Source organism: Monodon monoceros, unplaced genomic scaffold (genome assembly GCF_005190385.1).
Source record: "Monodon monoceros isolate NGI ecotype Baffin Bay Population unplaced genomic scaffold, NGI_Narwhal_1 Super_Scaffold_13, whole genome shotgun sequence".
Classification (NCBI taxonomy): Eukaryota; Metazoa; Chordata; class Mammalia; order Artiodactyla; family Monodontidae; genus Monodon; species Monodon monoceros.
The window spans coordinates 72,359,874-72,383,664 of NW_021703769.1; the positions used below are offsets into that span (position 1 = coordinate 72,359,874).

A 23,791-nucleotide genomic window follows, 5' to 3' on the forward strand; every position below is an offset into this window, starting at 1 on the left:
CTTATAATACCTGACACATTGTAAAGGCTCTGTAAGTAGCTGCTGGCACGTGGCAGATTCAAGGTTTGCCTTGGGGAGCTTTCTGGAATTTTTTTTCCCTAGAATATTTTTGATTTGTAGTTGGTTGAATCCGTGGATGTGGAACGCTCAGATACAGAGGGCCTACTGTAATGCCTAAAAAGAATTGAATGTTCCAGGAGTGGCATGTAAGATAATAACCAGAGAGGGCGATTCATTGTTTGATAATACGTGGTATTCTTTGTGAATGCCATCATGGATTGAGGAAAATGATAGAGAATTAAATAAGATATGTACTTGAAAGTGGTCCAAGAGAAAATGGAAAGAGAAATTTCCTAGGTGCAGATAATATTGTTTTATTTCCGTGAATTAGGAGGACTCTAAATACCAATTGTCTCTGGTGTCCTACAGAAAAACAAGGCTATAGATTTACTAATATAGCACGGAGATCATGCATTTTGGAAGTTACCTCTAATGTTGATGCACTTTGCTCATTCAAATCAGCTGTTAGATGAACCTCTTGCAACCATTTTATCTTTGAGCATACACTAGGAAGTAATAATGTTCTCTGGGTGGTTGGCTGTGTACTAATTTTTTTTTTAATAAAAAATTTCTAAATTACTACAGTGCCTAACCCATACTCTTTCGGTATCTTTTGAAGAAGATCTTGACTTTGTCAACTAGCCTTCCCTTGACCCACATGCAAGCATTACGTTCAGGCTAGTGGCCTTTTCAGGATGCTTAACTTTTCTTTAAAAGGACCTCAGTCTCCCCTCCAGCTCTAAAGCATATGGCTCTTTGCTGACAGTTCTCCCACTGAAGGGAGTTTTCACAGTGAGTGGTCCTCGAGGATTTGTTGAAGATAGAAGCAGACACCTTAGGCAAATGAGAAAGCTTTTGCATTCTAGGTAGCTTTATGTTTTTGTTTGTTGACATAGAGGCTAATTAATAAAAGTGACAAGAATGTGTAAGACACTTAATGTTAATGATAGATCTGGTGGTGATTGCACAAAAAAAACCCCTTTCTCTTGAGAAAAAGCCTTCTTAGTTCCACAAAAACAAGTGCCTTTATAATGGTATTTTTTTAATTTAATTAATTAATTTTATTTTTATTTTTGGCTGTGTTGGGTCTTCGTTGCTGCGTGCAGGCATTCTCTAGTTGTGGCGAGTGGGAGCTACTCTTTGTTGTGGTGCGCGGGCTTCTTGTTGCGGTGGCTTCTCTTGCTGTGGCGTATGGGCTCTAGAGTGCGTGGGCTTCAGCAGTTGTGGCACACAGGCTCGCGGGCTCTAGAGCTCAGGCTCGGTAGCTGTGGCGCACGGGCTTAGTTGCTCCGCGGCATGTGGGATCTTCCCAGACCAGGGCTCAAACCCGTGTCCCCAGCATTGGCAGGCAGATTCTTAACCACTGCGCCACCAGGGAAGCCCCTATAATGGTATTTTCGATAGGCGTAAAACTGATATATGATACACTGTAGCATGTATCAGTTATCTTTTGCTGTAACCACTTGCCTTAAAACTGAGTCAGTCAAACTAGCAACGATTCATTTAGCTTGTAATTCTGTGAATCGGCTGGGAGGTCTTTTCATCTTGGCTGGCTTTGCTGGTCTCAGTGTTGTTCATGTGTCTAGTCAGTTGGCAGATATGCTGGGATGGCTGGTTTATGATGGCCTTGCCTGGGACAACTGGGACCTCTATATTCGTGTAGCCTCTTATCCTCCAGCAAGTCTGAAGTTGACCACGTGGTGGCAGGGTTTCAGTGAACAGCAAGAAAAGATAAACTCCAGCACACAGGCATCGTTCAAGCCTCTGCTTGTGTCACGTTTGCTCACTTCTCCTTGGCTAAAGCAAGTCACGTGGCCAAGCTTGGCGTCAGTGAGGGGCACTCAGAGCTACATTGCAAAGGGTCATGGGTACAAGGAGAGGGAGAGTTTATGGCCACGTTTGTACTCTGCCGAATAGCACAGCAGGCTGTGCTTTGTACAAGGAGGATAACCTTGAACGTACGAGGACTCGGTCTTTTAAAGGAACTTAATTAATCATGTGGGAAAGCTGGGAGAGTTCTTGAGACCAGAAGTCTCAAACTGGCAGTTGATAAGGAGTTGGTTTTATTTGTCCTGTAGCATGTTTAGAAACTTTTTTTTTTCTTTTTTTAGCCAACATTTAAAATCCAGAAATTTTTCATAAAAGAGATTTCTGACTTTGGAGAAAAAGACAATCTGGCAAAAATTGTCAAGAGCCAAGTATGAAGTGCTGTTTTTACAACACCAGAACACTTCACTCTTATCTGTTTTTTTACTCACAACACTTCTAACACCGGATGTGTGTTTTTTTCCCCACACCAAGCAGTCCTCTAATTCTCTGCAGGCACCAGCTAGGTGTCCTGCAGTTCAGTTCCATTCTGACACTGTCTCCCTGGAGTTAGCACAGACCTCACAGGGTCAGGACTCAGCCCCAGGCTGCCCCCTACTTCAGACACCAGTCACAGTCCCGGGCTGCCACCTGTACTTCTGATGAACTGACGGTACATTGGGGTGTCGCACAACCCCTCCTTGGGTTTGATAATTTGCTAGAACAGTTCACAGAGCTTGGGGAAAACAATTCAGTTACTGTTACTAGTTTATTATAAAGACTACAACTCAGAAACATCTGGATAGAAGGGTTGCATGGGACAAGATGTGGGGAAAAGGGCCCTGGGCTTCCCCACCCTCTCCAGACGCATCACCCTCCCAGCACCCAATGTGTTCACCATCCCGGAAGCTCTCTGAAGCCGTCATTTGGGAGGGTTTTATGGAGGTTTCATTAGATAGGCAGGATTGATGAAATCATTGTGATTGGTCATTGGTGATTAGCTCAACCTCTAGCCCATCTCCCTTTCCTAGAGGTTGCAGGGGGAACTGAAAGTGCCAACCCTCTAATCACGTGGTCTGTTCTTCGGGCACCAGCCCCTCTCTGGAATGTGTCCATGGGCGCATCAGGAGTTACCCCATTAATATAAATTCTTGTATGGTTGAAAGGGGCTTATTATAGATAACAAAAGGCACTTCTCACCTCTGTCACTCGGGAAATACCAAGAGTTTTAGGAGCTCTGTGCCAGGAACTAGGGACAAAGACCGCATGTGTGTTCCTTGTTGTCTGACAATATCACAGCAAGGAACGGCTGTCTTTTCGGTAAAGCCTCTGCTTTTCAGTTTGCCACGCTCTCCACCATTTTACTGTCTCCTCAGCCCTGAGGCTGAGTCTCATCTGCCACCTGTCAGAGGGATCGCACTGTAGATTCTCTTACAGCAGAGAAATTTCTGTCGCCATTTCTAACAGACATGAAACAATGAAAGGGAGACAGAGTACCACATACAAGAAAAATGGGAAGCGTCTTGCTTTGAGTAAGGAAAGAATATTCTTGAATGTTTCACATGTAGTCTGTGTTTTGGTGTCCAAAGAACTTCTTTTTCCTTTAAAAGTGGCTTGCTTGGGCTTTGCTGGTGGCGCACTGGTTAAGAATCCGCCTGCCTATGCAGGAGACACGGGTTCGAGCCCTGGTCCAGGAAGATCCCACATGCCGTGGAGCAACTAAGCCCATGTGCCACAACTACTGAGCCTGTGCTCTAGAGCCTGCGAGCCACAACTGCTGAGCCCGTGCGCCACAACTACTGAAGCCCATGTGCCTAGAACCCGTGCTCCACAACAAGAGAAGCCACTGCAATGAGAAGCCCGCGCCGCAACGAAAAGTAGCCCCCGCTCACCGCAACTAGAAAAGCCCACACATAGCAACAAAGACCCAATGCAGCCAAAATTAAATAAATAAAATAAACAAATTTTTTAAAATAAATAAATAAATGTATTAAATAAATAGCTAAATAAATAAAAAAGTGTCTTGGTTGACTCACATTATATTCTTGGTTCCTGCAGACATGTGAGTTTAGGACTCTTATTCTCGAGACTGTATGATCTATGCTTGCATTCAGCCCTGCAGTCGGAAAGGCCCATCACACCTGGGTATCACTGTCCCACTGGAGCACTCCCTGTCATTACTTCCTGTAAATTGTTCTGTGCTAAGATGTCAAAGACTTACGTGAGACATCTTGCTAAAAGTAGACCATGTTGTAAGGTAAGGAGGTTGTTGAGAAACACTGAACCTAGTTTGTGCTTACTTTGTGGACATTTGAATCCTATAACTATGTCTCTTTATGAGCATGAGAAGGTTTAAGGTCAAATGTTCAGCCCTTTGTCGACTGGCTCACTCTTAGCTTCATCTTTAGTTCACTTCTACACGATTTTCTTTTTTTTTTATTTTTTCACAGAATCTTATTATTTTTAAAAGATATAAAAACAACTACTCCCATCAGTAGCAATACAAGGTTTAACATTTTAACCAGATTTTCTCAGGCTTTTTTCTGATACCTTTAGTAGCTAATTATTTTGACTACCCCTTCTTCTACACGATTTTCTTAACTATTTCATATTATTTTTAAGTTTACATTTAAAATCTCAAATTTTTTCTTTTGTGATAAGTATAGTTAATTCAAAGCTTTCTCCCTGCTAGCAGTCTTATCATAAGAAGACAGAGCTGTGTTCCATTTTTAACTATGACACGATTAACATTTAACTTCCTACACCTCCTCCACCACCACAGGATTTGTCCCCGTGTACGTTTACTTTTGAGCACCTTCACTGAAACTATGTGTGAACTTTGTTTGTTCTCTTACTTCTTCCACTTGTATTTCTGTTATTTTGTTTGCTTTATGTTTTGTTTTCTCTAGTATTTGCTAAGATATTCACTATATGTGTTAGAGAACCTCTATAAATTGGATATCTCTTCACATATTACTTAGTAAATGTATCAAGAAATGCATTAATTTTAATAAAAATAAAGTTTTCTTGTATGTATCAGCTCTAAGTGGCTATAGGTAACAGTTACAATGAAATGAAGATTGATTATAAATACTACCTGATCCTTTCAATAGAAGTTTTTTTTTTTCTCCCAGCCTGTTTTGTTTGTATTAAGTTTAAAATATAGTCTTCTTTTGTGTCTGTGAATTGATGGGACACTTTTCAAAACTATGCTTTTCTGGATGGGCTAAAAAAAAAGAGACAGCACAGTGAAGTGATGAAGAGTTTGTGCTCTGTCTAGAAGAGACCTGGGTTTGAATCTTGACTGTATCTCTTGCTGTCTTTCTGACGCTGGGAAGGTAACCTCTCAGTGCCCAGTTTCCTCATCTGTAAAATGATTGCAATAATAATGACTACCTTATAGTGGCATTGTTAGTGTACGAGATAATATATGAAAAGCACCTTGGAAAGGTAGGCTAAGTAATATTGGTCAAGTATACTTTAAGGCAAGAACCATTACTTGAGATAAGATGGAACATTTCTTAATTATAAAATATTAAACCTACCAGGAACATAAAACAATATAATAATTCAAAAATTTTCAACAATCAGTAACATAATCTCAAAATTGACAGAACTATAAGGCGAAATAGTAAGTTTTTAACACACTTCTCTCAAACTGATAAAACAGGCAAATCAAAATCAGGAATAGTAGTGAAGATCTGAACAACTAAATTAACAGATTTAGCGTGTATTACAGAAATAGAGTATTGAATTGAGAAACTTTGGAATATAAATTCCTTTTAAGAGCACAGAAGTTGCTCTCAGAAAAATTACCAAATGGCCATATGTTGGGCATTATAGCAAGTTACAAGAAAGTATTGCAATCATGTAGATCATGATATGTGAACACAATGCAATTAAACTATAAATCAGTACAAAAAGATAACTAGAATATTCCAATATGCTTATAATTTAAGCAATGCACTTTTCATTTGCTTATGGGTCAAAGAAGAAATCACAATGGACATAGGAAATATTGTGATGAATTGTGATGGAAATAAAAACAAAACTTGTTTGTTGGTTATTAGGAATAGCAGAGTACAGACCTTCAAAACCTACTCTTCTATAAAAACAGTGAGAATACCAGCAAAAATTGTCAGAATCAAATTCTTAAACAGAGGTATGCAACAATCTGAGGAACGTTTTTTTGCCCCCAGTAAATAGTGTTTTTATTCTCATGTCAAAAAAGTATTTCTGGGGAATTTCCTGGTGGTCCAATGGTGAGGACTCCATGGTTCCAGTGCTGGGGGCCTGGGTTCAGTCCCTGGTTCGGGGAAGCTAAAATCCTGCAAGCTGCATGGCGCGGCCAAAAAGAAAAAAGAGTGTTTCTACGATGTGCATTAACAATACAAAAATATTTTGAATACTGCAGTGGCCTTTTTTTCTCCCAAGACTTCTTGCAACAGTACACTAGAATATTTGATTTTTGGATTCTGAGAAGCCAGTGGCTAAAGTAGAAACGGAAGGCTTTTGTTGAGGGGTATGTGTGGGTACGGGGATGGCCCTTTTTCTTTGGATCCAGGCTCTGTACAGTAAAGAGGAGGCAAAAAACAACTAAGTTAAATTACAAAAAGATTTGTCTTTTAAGGCTCAGGATTGAAACTTAGCTTAGAAATGGGTTAAAGTAGGCTGTGGTGGAAACCCACTGTTCCTCAGAAAATTAGCTGAACTGCAATATGAACAGTAAGATTTGTGATGTGTTAACATGTCCTTATTCCATTCCAACTTCTCCAGCTCTGCAAACTAGTAGCCTGCAGTCGTGGTAAAAACCAGTAGCCTGGCAGCCAGGGGAAGGGACAAAACAGAGTTGGAACTCTTTCAAAGTCCCATTCCTGGAGAACTGTCATTATATGGTATGTGTGGCAGTTCCCTGGAAACTCTCACTCACGGGGGTTGTGTTTGTTACAAGTGACTCAGAGTTTGTCCAGCACCAAAAGCCTTTCTCTCCGGTGTTTCTCATAAGCAATTATCAGTAATTGTTTAACTTCACAGCTGCCTGAGGCAGCAGTAACCATTGGGGCAAACAGGAAGCTAACCAAATACTTAAAAGGAAAAGCCAGGGAATGAGATGTTTGTAGGGGACTTTGAGAAGCTCCAGCATGTTCCTGGAAATCTAGAAGACCATGTACACGGGCAGGGCTGTGGGTATGCCAGGGAAGACTTGAAAAGGCCCTATATGCCCACCTCCACTTGATATATTGATGTCTTGAGCAGGTAGACAGTGAAAGCTAAGGCACAGTTGTCAAATGCCTGCCTGGACATCGAAGGCGTGCCCTAATATACACACATAGAGCCCTTCAGCAAAGGCTAGGAGACTTATTGATTGAAGTCATTTAAGGATATCTCTGTCTAATCCTTACCTGACCACTAAGCTAATCAAACAGGGATTTTAGTGGTTAAACACAACCAAGAATACAGAATTTACCAAATTAGTTCAGTAACAACAAAAACAGCAAGCAGACAGAAAAGAAAAAAAAAAAACAAAACACCCCTGGGTTGGGAGATACCTGATTTAGAATTGCCAAATAATATTATTTAAAATGTCCAGCTTTCGTAAAAAAAAAAACACCATGAACTAGACACAGAAACAAGAGACTGTGGCCCATAACACAGGGAAGGAAACAGCTAATAGAAACTGTCCCTTTTTTGGATAGATTTCACATATAAGTATTGGATATTTGGGTCACTTCGGTTATTTTTTTGTCCAATAGCATCAAAGTTACTATTGAAGCCTCTAGATTTCTTGAAAACATAAATCTCTCTCCCTTTTTTCCTTTCGGTAGAGATGAGGAGGTTTCATTCTAGGTAGGATCTTGATGTGATTATTGATTATTCTGGGTAGAATGAGGCCTAATCTCTACAGAAAGGGAAGAAGGGAGAGGGATTTTTATGTTCAATTGCAGTGTTTTTCTATATATGATCATTCATAACTCAGAGATTTAAAATTAGCAGGATGAAGGGTCATCACAAAAATCATATCAAGATTCATAGGGTATTTTCACTGGGGATTGGGCTCAGAGTTATATATCCCTTTTATTGTATAGTCCTTTTTAATTGTTCTCAACAGCAATGTGAGATTCTGAGACACAGGAATTATTATGATGGTTTTAAGGATATAACTAAAATGATCCTATCTCTGAATAGAATGGAGACAGACAAATGACTGTGCTTGGAGCCTCATCACCTGTCACGGGGAACAGAGACCAATAGCAGGCAGACATAAGATCCCTGAGGCTCAGAAAATCTCTCCAGTGTCCTTTTACTCCTTTTGAGCCCCTTAGGAATGAGCTCTACAGTTCCTTGGGGTTTTCCTCTTCTCCATTCTTCCTCTGATCCCTGGCCAAAGAGCTATAAAATTCCTGATGATAGCATCTCAGACATTTAATAATGTCAAAAATTCCTTATGGCTAGTGTCAATGTCCAGGACTATTTCTTTTTTTTTTTTTTTTTTTTTTACAAAATGGTGGTGGTTTGTAAGACATCTATGGCCTTTGGAATTTACTGTTCATACTCTTGAAGTAGTTATGGAGGTGTAGTGAAAAGGTCAGGCCAGTTCCCATTTTGCATCAGGCAGCTTTATGACAAAGTCCTGTGAGTATCAGACAATGATAGCCAGCTGTATTCATTAAGACAATCTTTTTTATGTTTGTAAAACATGAAATCCAGTTAAAGTAGCTTGTCTGTTATTAAAGGGGCCCCCAGCAAAAGGGGTGGTGAGACAGAATGCTGCCATTACAGTATGCTGTTGCTTTGCATTTCCAGTAATTGATGTCCTTTGCTCAGTAGTGACACATTATTGAACTTTTAAGGATTCCGTTATATCAGTATTGGAGAGGGATTAAAGCAATGAGAGTCTGCCAGTGTTTTAATCATTCTTTCCTAACTTTGGTCAGAGCTTCTCCACTTTTAACAGCTTTGGGTTTAGGCCCTTTTGGTTTTTCCATATGTCCCTAAGCCAGATGATTACAAGCATTTGTTTGGCCTACATTTCCTTAAAAGTTCTGTCAGCTGAAGTCAACAGTATCCACTAAAAAGTAGCTTGAAGTGTCTACCTGTATGGCTGGATGAAAAGAAAAATAGAGCTCCTGTCCTTCAAGGTCTTCCACTCAAAGATTGGTAAGGCCAATACTGATAGATATAAAAAACTCATAAACCACTTTGATGGTGAATGTTATGGCATGTGAATTATGTGGCAGTTTTTAAATGCCTAGACTTTGAAACAAAAAATGTATAACATTCTAGGGGTAAATACAAATTATGGAATAGTTATAGCAAATTAAGAATGGGAGAATTTGGTCAGAGGATTATTAAGGGGGAATTTCTTTCTACTTCGAAATTCATTGAAGAGAGTGAATTATGAGACCTATTTGAAGGGAGAACAGAGAGGCTCTGGGAAAAAGTACAATCCGGGCTTAAAACATAACTGGCAAGAAATCTGGTAGATGATGACATTGTGAAATGAGTCAGTGAATTTGAGCGAAGTGGAGAATGAGTGGTACTCATGGATGCGGATTAAGAAGGCAAAGAAAGATAAGAATCTACAACATACATTTTTCTTCTGGGTTGTGCTCTTTTGTAAGTGCTTGGCTGCTCTTTTTCTAACTCTGCATTGCTTACGGCTCCCTGATACGGGTCATTGTTCACCCACACAGGGCTTGACTTTAAACCCACTCCTGCTCTCAGAGGCATAGGTGAGGCATTGGTGTGGCTCTGTGCCCTTAAAGAAGCCTTGTTCTTGTGCCTTAGAAAACATCCATCAGCAAATTGATGATGGGAGGTGGCCCGTCAGCACAGACCCCTGTAGAAGTCTTAAGTGGCAGAGTTTATGAAGAAACTTTGGTCTGAGAACCCCTTGTAATTGTGCTGAGCTGATGGTGCCAGACCTAAAGCCTGATCTTGTTTTATTTTCCACTAAAATGTAGTGTTTGAAGAGAGACTAATTTTAAGTAATCCAATGTTTTCAGTTTATTAGGGATGGTGTCCAGTCATTTTAAAAAATAACCAACTGACATCCCATTCTGTCACATTAAAATCATGGCTTCAATCTTCTGGGAGAAGCAGAACCCTCTAGACCCCAGTGAAATGTTTAATCATCACATCTATTACAGATTGTAAATTTAACATCATGAAAAGCCCGACTTAGGCATAATTTTCTTCTTCTATTGTTGTATTTTTTTTTTTTAATTTTAAATTATCAAGGAACCTCAAACCAGTTACCCAGCTATACGTCAGTGTGGACGCCAGCACCAAAGAGAGCCTGAAGAAAATTGACCGCCCGCTCTTCAAGGATTTCTGGCAAAGATTCCTCGACAGTTTAAAAGCCTTGGCTGCAAAGGTAAGAATCATGACATCTTAAAAAAAAGATTTTTTTTTCCTTTAAAAAAAAAAAAAGACTAAAATCTTCAACTTTTTTCTAGACTTCCACGTTTATTATTCAGTAAATATTTATCGAGTTCCTCTTAAGTTTCTAGCACTCTGCCTTATATATATTATATGTCCTTCACGTATTTCAGGAGAGAGATGCACACTCCCAAAGCTAATTAATAAAACACGGGTAAGCGCAGTACATAGCAACCCTAGAAGAGGTGTCAGCAAATAGTATATGTTTAAATATGAAGTTAATTTTCCTGAATTTCTAGAACAAAATTTCCTACCCAATAAGGAACTCAACCCCAGAATGTCCGACCCCAATGTCTTTTCCTGCAAACAGTTGCCCCTTCTTAAATCTTCCTATTCTTTTAGACCTAAGGTACCTTCTGGTTCTTCTTTTCCATTGGCCCCTATGTCAATAGTTGGTATTTTCTGTTAGTTCTACCTCTTGTAGCCATTTCCCCTTTTCTGTTCTCTTTGCTTCTACCCTGCAGTTCCCCTTGGTTTACCCAAATCTAACTGATACTGACAGTCACTACAGGAGCTTAAAAAATTACAGTTTCCTATTCCTAGGAGGATTTGAGAATCTGCATTTTAAACATCTCGGGTGATTTTTGATGTGCAGCCAAATATATGGAAGTCACTGTCCCAGAAAACCTGCCTTTCTGTCCTTTGCCCGGCACTTACTGTGGCATTCCCACCCCGTCGCCGTCCGGCTGCAGTGAACGTTTCCAGACTCATCTTTCACCATGTTCCCCAGGAATGCTACACAGCCCTGCTTGTCTTGCTATTTCTGCAGGTGTGCCCAGCACTTGTCCCGAGTCCTTGGTTACCTCCTCGGAACCTAGACTGTCCTTTCTTTCCATTTTTTTGACTTGTAGAAATCCTATGCAACCTTCAAGTCTCAGCTTCATTATTACCTCTACTGCGAAGCCGTTTTCAGTTGCAAATAGCTGCCCCTGTCTGCCTTCCCAAGTTTTATATCTGTAAATACACTTCATTTCCTCTGTTTTATCCTAGCTTCTCTCTCCCCAACTGGATTCCTTACTCATGTCTGAATTCTTACACAACATAGTTAATGGTATTTGATAAATGTTTGTTAAAAGAATGAATGAGTGGAGACTCACCCAGAGCTCTATAGTAGTGAGATGTACTCTACCCATTTTCTTGACTTTTCAGCTGATCAGAACCGCCTCGCACCTCCCCCCTCCCGCCCCCTGCTTTTATGCTTGAGAAGTTAAATCAGTGCCTTTTTTGGTGATTAACACTGACATTATTTAAGACATTCAAAATAGGCATTGGTTTCTGATCTGTCTTGGATTATTTATAAAGCTAGCAAGTCAGATGCTTTTTGGTTCCTAAATTTTCTTCGTCTCTGGACTTCACCTTCAGCTGTATCCTCATTGCTTATTGCTGAGACAGGAGATACATAGCATTAAAATCAGAACGGATTTAGATGGAAGTAAACAGCAGGGGCTGGCAGTCTCAAACACATATGAGATTGTTATCTAGACCATATCCTGAGTCGGAGTGTGGAAGATGAGAAATAGGCATTAGCAGAATGGCTCAATAGGCTCCTTTTTGCCTTTTGGCCAAAATTTTCCACAAAATGAATTCGTATCTTGAAGTTACAAGTAAGCCTTTGGATGTCCAGTTCAGTTGTAAGTACTCTGGATTGACTCATTGATAGTAACGCACTAACTTAAAGTTCTACAATATTTTCTAACCCATGAGCTTCTTACATATAATATCATAATTGTGTCCACGTAACAATAGTTGAAAAAGTTTCCTTGGGCTGTTTAAACTAGCTGCTCTCAGATTAGGGCAATTGCTCTCTAAGCATTTTGTAGCAGTGAGTTTATGTTTCTCATTCTTGTATTGTTTTACTGTCATTTAAGAAAGATCTGCAGCAGGAAGCTGCTGTCAAAATAAAAAGTTTTCTTTAAGTTAACTCAAGCTATGTTATTTCCTTTTTAATGTCTGATATTATTGGTACATTAGATACTATCAAGAAAGGTCGACTTTACTGCTGTTTAATACTGAAAAATAAGACATTTATGTTGTGACTATACTTATTAGCTAGGGTCAAATATATGATCACTGTCATCTGATAATCATTTGAGTTTTTCAATGAAAACTTTGAAATAAAAGTGATATTTGAGATGTTTCAATTAGAACATCCATACTGTTATCTTCTGTTACTTGTTTGAGCTTTAAGTATACCTGAGCAAGAAAAGACATTTGACGAGAAAGAATTTCTTAAACTTTATAAACAAAGAAATCCGATTTTTCCCAAGCTTTTCAGCCTACGTATGATCTAGTACCACCCAAAGTAGAAGAAGGTAGCATATTTTGTTTTATTACTCTTGGCAAGTATAAAGGTTACATTTCAAGATTTTTATCCTTTGTCTAAATGTTCCTTTTCAAATATGAGGGGAGAAATAGATTGGTATTTGAGTATGTGGGGCTAAAAAGCAATTCCATCAAGATAACACAGCATAAAATGTGTTAGCTTCAATTTCCGGACATGGCAGCTACTTGTCGAACAGTCCTCTTTTTAAAAAAAAAAAAAAAGAAATCCGTCTTGTGCAAGACAGCACTGCCTACCTTTGGCAGTAGACTTTTTTAAAAAATAAATTTATTTATTTATTCATTTACTTAATTTTTGGCTGCGTTGGGTCTTTGCTGCTGTACGTGGGTTTTGTCTAGTTGCTGCGGGCAGGGGCTACTCTTTGTTGGCGGTGCATGGGCTTCTCATTGCGGTGGCTTCTCTTGTTGTGGAGCACGGGCTCTAGGCACGTGGGCTTCAGTAGTTGTGGCACGTGGGCTCAGTAGTTGTGGCTTGCAGGCTCCAGAGCACAGGCTCAGTAGTTGTGGCGCACAGGCTTAGTTACTCCGCTGATGTGGGATCTTCCTGGACCAGGGCTCGAACCTGTGTCCCCTGCAGTGGCAGGTGGATTCTTCACCACTGCACCACCAGGGAAGCCCTGGCAGTAGACTTTTATCAGAAGTGTGACCAGATGTGTTTCTCTTGGCACATTATTATGCCAAGTTGAAGATCCAGCAGGAAATGGAAGTAATTAATCCTTTTCCACGTTTGAGCAATAATACTGATATTCTTGAAACCTCATGTTGGAAAGACAAAAATAATTTGACCTTAACTCTGATTACAAAAATTACACATTGAATATAGAAATTTGGGGGGAAGTAAAGAGAAATATAAAGGAACAAATGAAGAAGCTACCTATAATTCCAGGACCTTGAGGCAGCTACTACTGACGTTTTGAAGTAGTACTTCTAGTTAATCCTTTGAGGGGGAGAGAGTGATTTGTTTTGCGTATATGATTCAATTTTATATGTTGCTATTTGTTGTTGTTAACATCGGGCCACGAGCAGTTTTGCATGCTATTAAAGTTTCTCTATGACCTTCAGGTTAAAGACAGCATAGTTTTTCATCAGTAACAGTGTGAGATAATACATATATTGGTCTCTGTCCCCAGTTCCTGGCACAGAGTTCCTAAAGCCCTTGTAACTTTCTAAGTGATAAGAGCGTTAGGAGTGTCTTTTATTCTAATAAGGCACCTTGGAATTTTCAGCACCCCCCTGCCACACACACACACACACACACACACACACACCCCTCTCTAGAGAGGGGAGATGGGCTGGAAATGAAGTTAATAATTTTATGGAGGAAGCCTCCATAAAAATCCCACTAAGGGGTTTGGGGAGCTTCCAGGTTGGTGAACACATCCACATATCAGGAGGTTGATGCGTCCCCAGCTCCATGGGGACAGAAGTGCCTGTGCTCAGGACCCTCCCAAGACCTCACGTTATGTGTCTCTTCATCTGGTTGTTCATCTGTACCCTTTAATAAACTGGTTAACCTAAGTCAGTGTTTCCCTGAGTTCTGTGAGCTGCTGTAGCAAATTAATCAAACCAGAGGAGGCGGTTATGGGAACCTCTGATTTAGAGCCCATCAGCCAGAAGCACAGGTGATAACCTAGACTTGGGACTGGCCTCTCCAGTAGGGTGTAGTCTCAGAATTGAGTTAATTTGTAGGACACCAGCTGGTGTTGCAGAGAATTGCTTGGTGAGGGAAAATCCCCCGCACATTTGGTGACCAGAGGTGTCAGAAGTGAAGTGTTGTGTGTGAGTGGTAAAGCAGACACATGGGAGAGAAGACTGGGTTTTTCCCTCCTCACTCAGTTTCCTGCTTGTTGGCCAGTGAAAGCTCAGGGTCTCGCAAGACTGTGTTCCAGCCTGCTTCTCCATATCATGGGGGCCTGAGTGTAAATCAGGTTCCTGTCCTGAGCACACCTGAGAGGGGGCCTTGTGCCTCTGCTGCTCTGCAGTTGCAGCATGCACAGTTTGTTACTTTCTAACATTTCTAAAGTCAGATAGCCAGAGATGGCATGTCATATTTAATTGCTAGCATTGTTACTTTCATAAAGGAGAGACATAAAATGATGGTACATAAAATAATTGTGTGTCTTACAATCTGGAATATCTTAGAGTCAATGAAATAGCCTGTCTTCTTCCCTCCCTTTTAGGACAAGCTAATCACCCCTCCATCATTCTGACTGGTTCCCCTGCTTATTGATCTATTTGGTTTATTTCCACCTCCCCTTATCGATGCCAAAGGCTTCTCTTGAGCCTTAGTCCATCTGGCTGGGGTCTGGATATTTGTTTCTTATTATTGTCTTTTCTTAGGCTTTATCGTGCCCTTTACCTTTATCTAACCTGTGTGTACCCTCTCTGTAGGCATGGATCTTCCAGGGTGTTGATTCCAGCCATCTTGGGTTTAATGCCATTTCACCCTCCTCTGGTTGGCTAAAAGGATATTCTGGTTTTAGCCACTTCTGAAATCAGACCAAGACTGCTGACCTTGATCTCTCCCATGGTGTTTTCCAAAGCCAGTGCCTATGAAGTGTTTGGCTTCCCCCAGCCCCAGGAAATTCCCTAGTAAATAGGTTTTCTCCGGACCTGACTTCTGCCTAAGCTTTTTAAGGAAAGATGAACGTGTTGCGTCTTAGGTTCATGTTGAGACATTAAGTGATGTCTAGTAGATCATTGCTTACATGACTTGGGGACTCAGAGGAATGTTGGAGTGTGAATATATAGATTTAGAAGTCATCTCTGTAGCAGTAGATTGCAGGTGAAGGCAAGAAAGTAGATGGAATTATCCAAGAAGTGTCTAAAGAGGGCCAAAGAAGGAAGCTTAGGGAAGACAACTTTTCAAGCTTTCAAGATGAAGCGTGTATATAGAGAGTGACTCTGGGAAGAATTTGATAATGGTGTTGGTACAATCCCATGCAAGTATTGTGTATTACATACAATTCAAAGAAACAATGAGTTTTCATGAAGATATTGAGGGAAGGTTAAGGGGTGATGAAAAAGAAACTTGGTTTACCAGTTGGCCTCTAATGACTGTGTCAAAAAGAAGTAGAATACAGTGTTTTGCATAGAAACCGTTGTGTAGTGGGTCGAATGGAAGGATGGAAGTGGGGAGAGTGAACAAAAGATATTAATGTAATGAATATTAACCTTTTGAACCCAGAGCAATAATATTGTTTAAAGAAGAAATTAAAGACATTTCCTTTTATGAGGTTAAACATTAGATAACCATATCTGCTAAAAACAAATTAGAAAATAAATATTCCCATAATGAAGAAAATAAGATGACTTATACGCTACCAGAATTCAAAGGTAAAAATACTATTACTATAGTGCTGTTTTTCTTCCAGAGTTTAATTTATGCGTATGTAAGTGTGTGTGTATTTTACTTATAAAATGAGATCATTACTTATTTTTACAACTGTACTTTTTATTTAAAATATCATGAACAACTCTATCAACTTCTGTCACCATACATTATTTTGCCCATTCTTGAACTTTTACATTTATTTATTTTATTTATTTTTTATTTTTTTGTGGTACGCGGGCCTCTCACTGTTGTGGCCTCTCCCGTTGTGGAGCACAGGCTCCAGGTGCACAGGCTCAGCGGCATGGCTCACGGGTGTAGCCGCTCCGCGGCATGTGGGATCTTCCCGGACCAGGGCACGAACCCGTGTCCCCTGCATCGGCAGGCGGAATCTCAACCACTGTGCCACCAGGGAAGCCCCTTACATTTATTTTTGATTTGACTATTTTTGAACTTTATACAAATAGAACCATTTATTATGTATTCCTTTGTGTTTGATTTTTTTTTTTTTGCTCAGTACCCTGTTTGAGATTTCTCCGTGACGTTATATGCAACAATTCATTCATTTTTACTGCTATATAGTATATGACTATACAACAAACTATTCAGTGTTTCTACCATTGGTGGACATTTGAATTGTTTTATGTTTTTCACTATTATGAATAATTTTTATGGACATTCTTGTAGATATATAAATATACCTGCATTTCTGTTGGGTAAATATGTAGAGTGGAATTGTTAGATTACAGGGTAAGTGTACATCCCACTTTAGTAGATACTACCAGTTTTCCAAAGTAATTGTACCGATTTATATTTCTCCCAGCGGTGTGTGAGAAGGCCAGTTGTTCTACATTCTCTGACCTCCCCCCCACTTTAAAATTTAGCCATCTTCATTGTTGTTTAGTGATATTTCACTGTAGTTTTAGGTTGCATTTCCCCAGTGAATACCTTTCAATTTGAATACTTTTACAGATGCTGATTGGCCATTTGGCTATCCTTTTTATGTGAATTATGTGTTCAATTCTTTTGTTCCTTATTTATTTGGATTATTGTTGATTTTTTATTGACTTGTAGATGTTCTAAAATATATTCTGGATACAAGAGCTTTGTCAGATACATGTTTTCAAGATACCTTCTAGTCTGTCTTTGCCTTTTTACTCTTAATGATATATTTTGATAAACAGAAGTTCTTAATTTTAACAAAGCCCAATTTATTAATTTGTTGAAGTTTTATGGTTAGTGCTTTTCATGTCCTGTTTATGAAATCTTTGTCTACCCCAAGGTCATGAAGATATTTTCTTATTTTTTTTTTGTAAAAGCTTTATTTTTCTTTCACATTTGGGACTATGAATCATCTCAAATTAATTTTTTTAGGGTAATTTGAGGAGGGTTTATTTAGTAAGGCCTTAATTATAAAAGTGTGTGGAAGGAATAGAGGAACCATTGGAATTGTGCCAAGGATCCTGGGGCCAGCAGCACCAGAGTATTACCATCCGCACAGGTGTCCAACAACAGGGGGATTGATTGCTAATATGAGTGGCTGACACTTACCAAATATTGGGTGGAGAGAGCTTTAAGCTTCCCCTTGTCCGTTTTTGCATTCTGATAGAAGTTTAGGGCATATTTCTGGACAAAGCTCTTAGGGGATACAGTTTTGGTAAGAGGGAGCAAAGAGTTAATTCAAAACTCTTGTTCATGCTTTTGCCCATAGGTAGATGAGGATTAGGTAGGCTGGGAGCTGGTCCTTCTTGAGGGGATTCTCTGACCTGGGGAGGCCTAGCTAGACCAAAGTACAGCCCAAAGGAAGGAGTAAGTTGTTTGGGGCAATTCTGCTGAGGGTCTGAAGGACAAAGTCTTGTCTTGGGGATACCTTTTTCTTTTTTTTAAGGAAGAAATTTTTTTTTCAATTTTATTGAGAAATAATTGACATATATCACTGTATCAGTTTAAGGCCTGTAGCCTGATTGTTTGAGTTACATGTATTGTGAAATGTTTGCCACATCCATCTTTTTATGTTTTTATGATGTTAATTATCATTCTTTTGCTTCCACTCAGAGAACTGGCCCTTTAGCATTTCTTGTAAGGCAGGTCTGGTGGTGATAAACTCCCCCAGGTTTTGTTTGTTTGGGAAAATCTTTCTCTATCTCTGTGTCTGAAGGACGGCCTTACGGGGTATAGAATTCTTGGTTGACAGTTATTTTCTTTCAGTATTTTGAATATGACAGCTCATTCTCTCCTGGCCTGAAAAGTTTCTGTTGCAAAATTCACTGATTGTTTCATGGGAGTTCCCTTGTGAGTTCTCTTTTTTCTCTCACCACTCTTAAAATTCTTTCTTTGACTTTTGGCAATTTAATTATAATGTGTCTGGGTGTGATCCTGTTCAATTCAACCTGTTTGCGTCCTTTGGGCCTCGTGGATCTGGATGTCCATTTCTCTCCCGAGGTTAGGAAGTTTTCAGCCATTATTGCTTTAAATATACTTTCTGTCCCTCTATCTTTCTCTTGTCTTTATGGAATTCGCATAATGCGAATATTGTTTATTTTCATGGTATCCCATAATTCCTGTAGGCTTCCTTCAATTTTTCATTTTTTTCCCCTTTTTGTTCCTTTGACAGTTTCCAATGTTCTGTCCTCCAAGTTGCTTATTATTTTGTTTTGTTTTCTTTTTTAAATGTGCGGTAAGTCTAATTTTGAAACTCTTTATTGAATTATTTAGTTCAGTTACTCTATTTTTCAGTTCTAGGATTTCTGTTTGGGTTTCTTCGATGGTTACTGTTTCCTTGTTGAACTTCTCATTTTGTCCATGCATTGTTTTCTTAATTTTGTTTAGTTGTCGTTCTGTGTTTTCTTGTAGATCTTGTAGTTAAGAGGATTATTCTGAATTCTTTGTGTGATAGTTCATCAGTCTCCATTTCTTTAGAGTCAGTTGTTGGAGCTATTAGTTTCTTTTGGTGGTTTCATATTTACCTGACTTTTGACGATCCTTGGTTCCTTACATATTTTTCTATGCATTTGAGTAACTGGGCTCTTCTTCCAGACTTCACAGGTTTGCTCTGGCAGAGACAGTTCTTCACCAGGCAGCTCAGTTTGGGTTTCTGGGTGTATCTTCCAGTAATGTCCTTGGGCAGCTGGGGCCTGCTATTCTGGTCTGTTTCGGGTGAGGCACTTGTTTGAGCTCTGAGAATGGGGATGGGGGCAGAGTGCCACTGCCTGAGAAGTTTGTATAGGGCTGCTGGCTTGGTTCCCCACACAAGTGAGGCTGGAGGAGGGGCTCCATGCTTGCCTGGATCCTCTGATCAGGCTTACTCAATGGTCCTGACTGTGTACTATATTCTGTAGTAGATGGGGGCTGTGAATTAGCTTCCCTGCCCTGGCAGGCCAGCCAGATGGGATCCAGGTCCCGTATAGCTGGTTGTTTGGGGGCCTGAATCAGGCCAGAGTGTGCACTGAATTTCCTGGTCAGGGAACGCCATCGGTTTTGTTCTGCAGGTCAGGGAGGCATGGGCTGTGTTCTCTGTTCAGTGCCGCTGTACATAGGGCCATTGAATGGGCTGTGCAGCTTCCCCTGTGCTCTGGTCAGACTCCCTGGTTGGACAGGCTGAAGGCTGTATTCAGCAATAAGTGGGCCTGTGAATTAGATCCCCAGCCTGGGTGCAGCGGGAGAAGAAGCTCTAAAACTCGTAAAGCTTTTTGTTGTCACACCCCAGGTTTCCTGACTGAGCAGGGCCATTGGCTTTGGTCTGCAGACTCTCGGCTCTGCCTGCCCACCTCTCTGCTGGAGTCCTTCTGGACTGCACAGCTTCCAGGTGTTGTCACCAGCCCTTCTGGTCAGATGAGGCTGGAGGACACTGTTCACAGTGGATGGGATTGTGATTCAGCTCCTCACTTGGGCACAGGCAAACTGGGCTCTAGGGCAGCAAAACTCCTTGTTTGAGGATCCGAATCAGGCAGATCTGCCCCCCACCAAGTTCCCTGGTCAGAGCGCACCCTGGGTGCTCTGCAGGTGAGCAGAGCCGCTGGTTGGGGTCACTGCCTGGACACTGCAGGTATGAAGTCAGTCTCCCAAGATCCACATGCTGGTTGTTGCAGGCCCCTCCCCGCTTCTCTGTGACAGTCAGATTCTGAGTGTTTGGGCTGGAAGATTCCCTGCAGTCCCCTTGGTGCAGTATCAGAGTAGGGGCTCCCACAAAGTGACCCATTTTGCTGGGGGCAGGGAGGACGCTGCCTGTCCCCGCTGGGTTCTCTTCCTATTGGAGGAACTGGAGACTTAGGAGACCCCTCTGTGTGCTGCTGCACTACCCTGGGGTAGGGGCAGTGTGGTCAACGTGCAGCCCCTTCTCTTACCTTCTATCGCAGTCTGTCTTGGTCTCTGTGGTGCAGGGGGTGCTTCAGCCTCACCCCCGTGTTCTAGGATTCTCTCAGTGGTGTCTTGTTTTTGAGTAGTTGTTAGTAGTTCTTCTGAGAGGGAGTGAAGTCAGGAACAACCTCTGTTGTCCTCTTGGTGGTATCACCCTCAGATACATTTTTATATGTGGTATAACGTAGCAAGTCAAGGTTAATTTAAACTTTTGAAATCAGGTACTCTAAGCCTTCCAGCTTTTTCCTTCAAGATCTAGTCGTCTCTCTCGTTGTGAATTCTGCCTTTGGTGATGTGTTTAAAAAGTCCTCACCCACCTCTCCTGGGTTATAAAAATATTTATGCATATTTTCCTGTTCTTTCATGGCCTAATTTTTAAAAACTTGACTCTTTAATCCAACTGGGATACAATTTTGTATTCACTTTTATTTAGTTATCCAGGATCATTTATTGAATAATTCATCCTTTATGCATTGATGTGATAAGCTTATTGTATACTGAAACTTATATCAGTGCCAGTTCATTCCAAGGAGATGCTATATGTGTTGATTTTGACCTTTTTTTCCATTAACAGTGTGTCACAGACATTTTTCCACAGTAGTACATGTAACACTTCAGCACTGGTCTTATTGTCTGGGTACTATCTTATTCTGTGGGTCTAACAATTTAATTTGCAGGTCTTGTCTTTGGTGGCTTTCCCTTTCTCTGTCCTCCTCCTCCTCCCCCCCTAGTCTGTTTCCAGCACTTACGTGCCAGCGGTGCCTTGTGCTATCTTGTAACACGCCATCATAGTGCTTACCACAGTGGGTTGTGATTGCTTAGTTAATTGTCTTTCTTCTTGCAAACTGAAAGGTCCCAGAGAGAAGGCACAGTGTATGTCATGTCATTTTTGCTCTCCCAGCTCTTATCACAGTGTGACACACAATAGCCACAGGATAAATGTTTGGTGAATGAGCAAATTAGATTTATCTCCTTTCCTTTTGATGTATATTTCATCGTTAACCAACAGTCTGTCTTGTGTAGCAGTTAAGAGCTTGGGATTCTTAAATAAGACTGCTCATGTTGGAGTCCTGTCTCTACCACTTACTGGCTAATATTGGTCAAGAGACTCAGTTTTCTCATCTGTAAAATGGGGTTAATAGCAGTGCTGACCTCATAAGGTCTAGACAGAAACATCTAAAAACATCATGGGGTGCTTGTGTTTATGTTTTAAAAGTATAATGCCCTCTATCCCCAATTTTGTAGGTATGATTAAATATTTTGGAGATGTAAAAAATAGAGTAAGATGGTAAATACCAATATAACTACCATCTAGCTTAAGAAATAAAACATTATAAATTCAGTTGCAGTCCCTATGAACCTCTTTTCTTTCATATTTCCTTTCCTTCCCTCTATTTCAGAGATAATCTGTGTCCTGTATTTGGTGTTTATCATTCTATGCCATTTTTATACTTCACTCTATATTTACAACTTTGTAAACAACAGAGCTGTTTTTCATATCTTAAAACCGTATATAATAGTATCATCATAGCATTCTGCAAGCTCTTCTTGTTTTGAGCATTAGAAAAAATCAAATTCACCATTTTAACTATTTTTACATGTATAGTTCAGTGGTATTAAGAACGTTCACATTGTCGTTGAACCATCACCACAGTCCGTTTCCAGCGTTTTTTATCTTCCCAAACTGAAACTACACATCCATTAAGCAATAACTCCCCATTCCCTGCCCCCCCACCGCCTTTTTTATTGTTTATTTGTTTAATATTATATTTGTGGATTTACTCATGCTGATACATTTAGCTTTTGAGACACTGTAACTGCTCTATAAGCTTTCCATCTTATAAATATTCTACAATGTATTATTCATTCTCCTGTGGATGGGCATTTGAGTTTTTCTGAAGTTTTCAACTCTGCAGTGAACATTACTGAAAGTGTTTCTTTGTATACACATGCAGTAGTTTCTTTAGGCTCCATACCCAGGAGTGAAAATTGCTGGATTGTAGGATATACACATCTTCCATTTAACTAGATTTTTTCAAAGTACTCAGGAGAGTGGCTTTGGAGACCAGTGTATTCGGGTTTCCATTTTCTGTCCTCACAAATACGTGGTATTGTCAGCTTTTAAGATATATACATCTTCCATTTAACTAGATTTTTTTCAAAGTACTCAGCTTTTTAACATTTTTAAGTTTTAATGTATTGTCATGCTTTTTTAAGTTTTGCCAGTCTGATGAATATGACTTGGTATCCATCAGGACTTGTGGTTTTTATTTTACGTTCCTCTGTTTAGTGGGGTGAATATCTGTGGGATGTCCTCCACCACCTGCAGGCTTGGCTGTAACCCTGGTCACCTTGCACCTGGCAGAGCGCTCTCCGGTGGGCCATTGCTGCAGCTCAAGGTGGTAAAGTGTGGAAGATGTTATTAGCTGGATAGTCCGATGCTCTTGCTATAGTGAACTCCTTCACTGGCAAGAGTCCATCCGGATTCTCAACATCGATAGTAGTACCTAGACAATACACACGTGGCCTACTGCGTTCTGGGGCCACAATGCCTATGTTTGAATTCTGGGTCCACCCCTCAGAGCTTTGTGATCTTAGGCGCAGCATCCCTGTGCTTCAGTTCCTTTATCTGTAAGATGGGGATAAAGGAGCACTTACCTCATAGGCTTGTTTTGAGGATTAAAGGAATTATTGTGGAAAGTGCTTACTGGAATGGCCTATAAAACAGAGTAAGACTTAATAAATGAAAACTTATTTATGAGCCTCCAAAATGGTTTGGTGAGAATTTATAATCTGTCATGTTGAGGACTTTATGTCCTCAGTTTTTAAAATATATATTCTTTTAAATAAAAATTATTCAGCTGACTTAAATTTATATCTGTTTTGAGTATGTACATTTTAAAGTATTCTGAGTTTACCTGGTCTCTGCTTTGAATGTTTATTCTCAAGACCAGAAATTGTTTGTTTATTTTAACTCTGTAACTCTCTGTAAGCAGGAGAACTTCACTGCAGAAGGGAGGTTCTGAAAATAATTTTGATACAAATATCTGTAGTACATCATCTTCCCTGTTGCCTTACTTCATATGTATTTATCTGTGGATCATTTTTTATCTTGAATTTTAAAATGGAACAAATATTGGTAATACTTGAAGCAAGTATATATAGACACATGCATACACATATGTGTATACACGTGTGTGCATATATATTTTGGTGGCATCTCCATATTTATTTACATATATGTATAAAGTATGTATATATAAAATCTATATTTTTTGCAGTAGCTTCAAATAAAAAAATGTAAGTTCCCAAACACTGGAAACTGTAATGATCACCATATGAAAAAAATTCTGTTTCCCTCTTAGACTTATCTTCATGAATCATCATTTTGCTTCATGATCTGTTAATGTTAGAGGGATATGATCCCTTGATTTTGCCTGTAGACCTCATAAAAAT

General features: G+C 40.0%; 1 protein-coding gene across 4 annotated transcripts in view; it reads left to right on the top strand.

The window, feature by feature from the left end:
- The window catches only part of LOC114894591 (S-adenosyl-L-methionine-dependent tRNA 4-demethylwyosine synthase), a 152,360-nt gene that overhangs the window by 72,213 nt on the left and 56,356 nt on the right, over positions 1-23,791 (top strand). For all 4 annotated transcript variants that reach the window (XR_003793259.1, XM_029221414.1, XM_029221415.1 and 1 more), the window contains exon 13: positions 10,108-10,243. Coding sequence is in view for 3 of the 4 variants with exons in the window: in XM_029221414.1 (XP_029077247.1) it covers positions 10,108-10,243 (136 nt within the window). In the remaining variant the exon portion in view is untranslated. The remainder of the gene's footprint in view (positions 1-10,107; positions 10,244-23,791) is intronic.